Source organism: Poeciliopsis prolifica, unplaced genomic scaffold (assembly GCF_027474105.1).
Source record: "Poeciliopsis prolifica strain line A6 unplaced genomic scaffold, Auburn_PproV2 SCAFFOLD016, whole genome shotgun sequence".
In the NCBI taxonomy this organism is placed as follows: Eukaryota; Metazoa; Chordata; class Actinopteri; order Cyprinodontiformes; family Poeciliidae; genus Poeciliopsis; species Poeciliopsis prolifica.
Genome location: NW_026562391.1, coordinates 11,744,421 through 11,750,420, shown reverse-complemented (window position 1 = coordinate 11,750,420; position 6,000 = coordinate 11,744,421). Strand labels below are relative to the sequence as shown.

The following is a 6,000-nucleotide window of genomic DNA, read 5'->3' as shown; positions in this document are numbered from 1 at the left end:
ACAATGCAACGGAAGCAGTAACCACTGTGACCCATACTCCAAACAATGCAACGGCACCAGTAACCACTGTGACCCCAACTCCAAACAATGCAACTTTGACAACAGGTAATATTCTTTTCTGATTGAAGAAATCAAGTATTAAATTAGAAGATAAATATTAAAAGTACTGTAGATATTTTGCCATTCTCCACAGACAAACTGAAATGTTAAAGTTTTAAAAAGTGTTGATTTAAGGTGGTAATAACAACAACAACAACAATAATAATAAAAATGTCATCTTTTCAATATCAATGGCAAAACCAGTTATTCCAGCAACACCTCCAGTGCCAGCAGATTCAAAGCTCCAGATGACATTTAAACTGGAAGAAACTTTTGTTGCGGGCCTGGAATCGCCTGGAACTTCAGTGTTTGTCAGTTTTGCAACAAGAATAGCTAACGACGTAAGCTTATCTGATTTTTTGTTGTTTCATAATTGAAGTATATATTGAATGAAACTGGATCAATATACAATAACAAGATCAGCATGTGTTAAAGAATTAGACTTGTTAACCGAACATTCTTTGTGAATATCAACTGTCTCCCAAGACTTACGTCTTTTACTATTTTTCAATTCTTTAGCTGGATAACATCTATAAGCGGAGATTCAGGAATTTTCTGCGAGTTCTAATCAGGGCTTTCAGGTAAATATTGGTGTTGGTCAAAAAAATTATTAAAACGGTATAATAGAAAATTCCCAAAAGTCATATTAAGATCATAAACTTCTTCTGTTGTGTGACTCAAATCATTGAGCAATTGTGCCCAAATTTTAATTTGTAATAAAACATTCAGAATATTAAATGATGTGTTGTTGTTGTGATGTTTGTTAGAAATAAAAACTGCAATAACAATTTTCTTTTTGCAGACGAGGTTCAATTGTCGTCGACTCCGAATTGATATTTGCAAATGCGAGCTCTGTGCCAGACCCTCAAGTTGTTGCAGAGACTCTGGTGAACGAAAGCGCCAGCTTGAACTTCACACTGAACGTAACAAATGTAGTTGTGACAAGTAAGTGTTTATTTTTTCACCTGGTTGTTTTTTACCTAAAATAGATGAAGAACAATTGGATTTAAATTTATACCAAAAACTATTCCAAAAGCCCTGATGTTCTTTGTCATTTTGCAGGAGAGTTGGTAACGACTATTTCTCCAACTGTGAATACAACAGGTAACTACAAGACACAACCCTTTCATATAGTTTAACTTCCTCTAGGAAAGAGAGATGAGGTGATTTTTGTACATTTACTCAATGCAACTCTGCCAACAATCTATGGTGTTTTCCAATTGAATAAATAAAGTCCTTTTATATAATAAAATATAAGATAATTATTAAAAGCACCACATAATCTAAGCTTGGTTTCTTTCTTCCTGCAGCCTTTGAAGTCTTAAAGATTACTTAAATGTTTTTTATGATTGTAATAATAATATCTTTCCAACAATAGAACGTTTCTGAGGTATTTTACTGTACTTTTCACTACACTATCTTCATCGACACTAATTGCTGACCAGACAAAATCTGTAACATCAGTATCACAAGCACTATATTGCATACATTGCTTCGCACTAATATGCATGCAACATAATATGAGGGAAACGTTGCTTGATTATGGTTTCTAATCAAGCTTTTCCCATATAACTTCACATCCAACCAATGCAACAGCACCAGTAACCACTGTGACCCCAACATCAACCAATGCAACGGCACCAGTAACCACTGTGACCCCAACTCCAAACAATGCAACGGCACCAGTAACCACTGTGACCCCAACTCCAAACAATGCAACGGCACCAGTAACCACTGTGACCCCAACTCCAAACAATGCAACGGCACCAGTAACCACTGTGACCCCAACTCCAAACAATGCAACTTTGACAACAGGTAATATTCTTTTCTGATTGAAGAAATCAAGTATTAAATTAGAGGATAAATATTAAAAGCACTGCAGATATTTTACCATTCTCCACAGACAAACTGAAATGTTAGAAGTTTTAAAAAGTGTTGATTTAATGTGGTAATAACAACAATAATAATAATAATGTCATCTTTTCAATATCAATCGCAAAACCAGTTATTCCAGCAACAACTCCAGTGCCAGCAGATTCAAAGCTCCAGATGACATTTAAACTGGAAGAAACTTTTGTCGCGGGCCTGGAATCGCCTGGAACTCCAGTGTTTGTCAGTTTAGCAACAAGAATAGCTAACAACGTAAGCTTATCTAATTTTTTGTTGTTTCATAATTGAAGTATATATTGAATGAAACTGGATCAATATACAATAACAAGATCAGAGTGTGTTACAGAATTAGACTTGTTAACCGAGCATTCTTTGTGAATATCAACTGTCTCCCATGACTTACGTCTTTTACTATTTTTCAATTCTTTAGCTGGATAACATCTATAAGCGGAGATTCAGGAATTTTCTGCGAGTTCTAATCAGGGCTTTCAGGTAAATATTGGTGTTGGTCAAAAAAATTATTAAAAAGGTAAAATAGAAAATTCCCAAAAGTCATATTAAGATCTTAAACTTCTTCTGTTGTGTGACTCAAATCATTGAGCAGTTGTGCCCAAATTTTAATTTGTAATAAAACATTCAGAATATTAAATAATGTATTGTTGTTGTGATGTTTGTTAGAAATAAAAACTGCAATAACAATTTCCTTTTTGCAGACGAGGTTCAATTGTCGTTGACTCCGAGGTGATATTTGCAAATGCGAGCTCTGTGCCAGACCCTCAAGTTGTTGCAGAAACTCTGGTGAACGAAAGCGCCAGCTTGAACTTCACACTGAACGTAACAAGTGTAGTTGTAACAAGTAAGTGTTTATTTTTTCATCTGGTTGTTTATTACATAAAATAGATGAAGAACAATTGGATTTAAATTTATACCAAAAACTATTCCAAAAGTCCTGATGTTCTTTGTCATTTTGCAGGAGAGTTGATAACGACTATTTCTCCAAATGTGAATACAACAGGTAACTACAAGACACAACCCTTTCATATAGTTTAACTTCCTCTAGGAAGGAGAGATGAGGAGATTTTTGTACATTCACTCAATGCAACTCTGCCAACAGTTTATGGTGTTTTCCAATTGAATAAAGAAAATCCTTCTGTGTCATAAAATATAAGATAATTATTAAAAGCATCACAGAATCTAAGCTTGGTTTATTCCTTCCTGCAATCTTTGAAGTCTTAAAGATTATTTAAATTTTTTTTATGATAGTAATAATAATATCTTTCCAACAAATAGAATATTTGTGAGGTATTTTACTGTTCTTTTTACTATACTAACTTTATCACCACTAATTCATCACTGGACCGTCACCATGTCATCAGCATCACAGGCACAATATTGCATTCACATTGCTTCTCGATAACAAAGAGAATCTTCACCAGAAGTTAGCATGACTTTACTGAATAGAAAACCAATAAAACAAAAATCCATTGTGTCTACACCAGACAATTTATTCTCTTTTCTAGCCAAAACTTTTTTGTGCTCATCATTTTATTCATTTATTTTTTTGAAACAACAATTAGAGAATTTCCATTTGTTTATTTGTAACATTTAATTGCCACAAGCATGTTACTTATAGTTAATTGTGTTAGGTTTGTTCCTGCATTTATCTTTTGCTTGTGACGCCCTTTAGCTTAATCTGGGTTACTATAAATTTCTCCTGTCAATGAATACTGATTTTACAACTTCTGCTGTAAAATTTGAAATTCCAGCAGTGACTACAGCAGCGCCAACCACAACTGCAGCACCCACAGGTCCTCCATCTGCCACTGAGGGATTTCTTTTCATGAAATTTGGTCTCCAAAGAGATTTTACCTCAGATTTGGCCGACATCACTTCAACAGCATTTCTCCAATTGGCCTCAACTGTGGTCAAGGAGGTAGTTTAACTTTACATTGTAATCTCTTTGTGTAATAAGACTGCCAAAATTAAATAAATAGGGATGTATATAATGGTATTTTAACAAAATGCTTGAATATAAGGGGAACACATATCACTACAACTTTAGCACATTTACTGAGTGCTACTGTTTAACATTTTCATTTTCTTTCAGATTAACAGAATTTGCGTTGACCTCTTCGGTGGTTTCAGTCGCTCACGCGTCAATTCCTTCAGGTAAGACTATATTATTGTCGCTGTATATCTTTAATTGATGTTTTGTCATTAAGTTGCTTTTTAAGGTGCTATAATTAGACTTTTTTTCATTTGTTCTACTTAAGGAATGGATCTGTGATTGTCAACATGACTCTGGTGTTCAGAAACAACAATTTTCTTCCGAATTTAAGCAGTGCTCAGTCACTGCTGGAAAATGAGCTTCTTAGTTCTACCGTATTGGAATATATTAAAGGCAGTCTGGTTTTAGGTAAGTTACAAGACATGCAGACATTGAAGTACAATAAAGAGTTAACATTAAAATTACAAAGTATAATGCTAAACAAAAGTATTAGCAATAAAAAAAGTTCAACACCATTTCACACAGTCATTCTTTCAAGTCATTTGTGGAATTTGTAGTACAATTCTAAAGAATTTTCTCACTAATATATCTAATTCTGTTTTTAATATTTTCAAATCAACAGCATCGGGCGGTCCTCCTCAACCCACAGTGGGAAGTTTGACCTTCTTTTCACTAATCATGCTGGCTGTGGCACAGATGCTGATCAACTCATAGTACTCGAAGCATATGCATTGTCATTTGATGCAAGAAGGCATGCAGTAATATCCAAGTTTGACATAACACATGCACACTGTGAAACTTACCATATGTGGTAAAAAGATGTGTCCTGTGGGTCAAAGTTTGAGAAAGCAAATTGACATGCCCTATTTAATTTAGTAATCAACACATGTATCTTTTTTGTTCTTTAAATACATATTTCTTTGATTTTTTTCAGTAATAACTTTAATGTAAAAAAAAAAAACAACTAATGTCTAAATTATCATGGGTGATATGTGTCTTGCTCAATGTAATTTCTGACTCAGCAAAAATTTTTTCATTTAAATCTATATTGCCCCCCAAAGAATCTCAATGTGGTCAGCATGGTGTGTGTATAATGCTATGAGAAGAGGGAATTTTTTTGTTATATTGAAGAATTTGTAATTTAACCTGCTATATTATATAAGTTGTTTGATAGTACACTGTAATGTCCTGACAATTATCTGTGTTAAGCAATATATAAGGAACTTTTAATGATTTCTGTTGAATATTTTATGTATGTTTACAAAATGCAAAGGATTAATTCTACTATGGATCAAAAATGCAATAAAATGTTACCTATAAAGACCTATGTTGACATTATGGCATTGTAAGTTTTTGATTAAGACGATTTGAATTAAATTTTAATTATTTGTCGAGATAAGCAGGACTCTAACGGAGAATTGTGAAGTTTGTCAGTGAATACATCCCTTGATAAAATGCTTAGATATTTAAATTGTCTCCATTTGTTTGGCCAAACTGTTTTATTCAAGTATAAACACAACTGCCATGGCCAACTACTTTACCGATCAGGTAGGTGATGAGTGCTGTGCTGCAGCAATTCACATTTTGATTCAAAATAAGCAAATCAGCCAAAGACCTAAAGCAGAAGACTTTAAGATGCTTTCTTCTGTGTCCTTTCTGTTATCAGCACTGTAATGAGCCCTCTACCAATAAGGACTGAAACCTCACTCTGAAATAAATTACTTTAAAAGCAAAACAAAAAAGCCCAAAGCAGTTTGGAATTGAAGTTGTGAAAAAAGGTCTTGACTACCTTGTCCTATGGCCCGATGAAGGCAAAATTAAATTCTAATTTTCAGAAGAGTGAAGTTAAAGTGAATTGAGCTACCTTTACAACATTACTCAGGAAACAAGAAACACGATACCTAAAGGGACACGTAAATATTGACAATAGATGATGATTTGATTGATTGAAACTGTCATCATGATTGATTAGACAATTGAAATTGCATAACTGTGCACAATTT

At 33.8% G+C, this 6,000-nt stretch overlaps 1 protein-coding gene across 1 annotated transcript; it reads left to right on the top strand.

Moving 5' to 3' along the window:
* Nucleotides 1-6: 6 nt before the first annotated feature.
* Nucleotides 7-5,335, top strand: LOC129367325 (G8 domain-containing protein DDB_G0286311-like). The gene is made up of 14 exons (XM_055041684.1): nucleotides 7-105; nucleotides 304-440; nucleotides 619-680; nucleotides 902-1,044; nucleotides 1,162-1,203; nucleotides 1,696-1,914; nucleotides 2,105-2,241; nucleotides 2,420-2,481; nucleotides 2,703-2,845; nucleotides 2,963-3,004; nucleotides 3,756-3,922; nucleotides 4,097-4,158; nucleotides 4,263-4,405; nucleotides 4,620-5,335. The coding sequence occupies exons 2-14, from the start codon at nucleotides 348-350 to the stop codon at nucleotides 4,709-4,711; spliced, it is 1,407 nt and encodes a 468-aa protein (XP_054897659.1). The 5' UTR covers nucleotides 7-105; nucleotides 304-347; the 3' UTR covers nucleotides 4,712-5,335.
* Nucleotides 5,336-6,000: the final 665 nt, after the last annotated feature.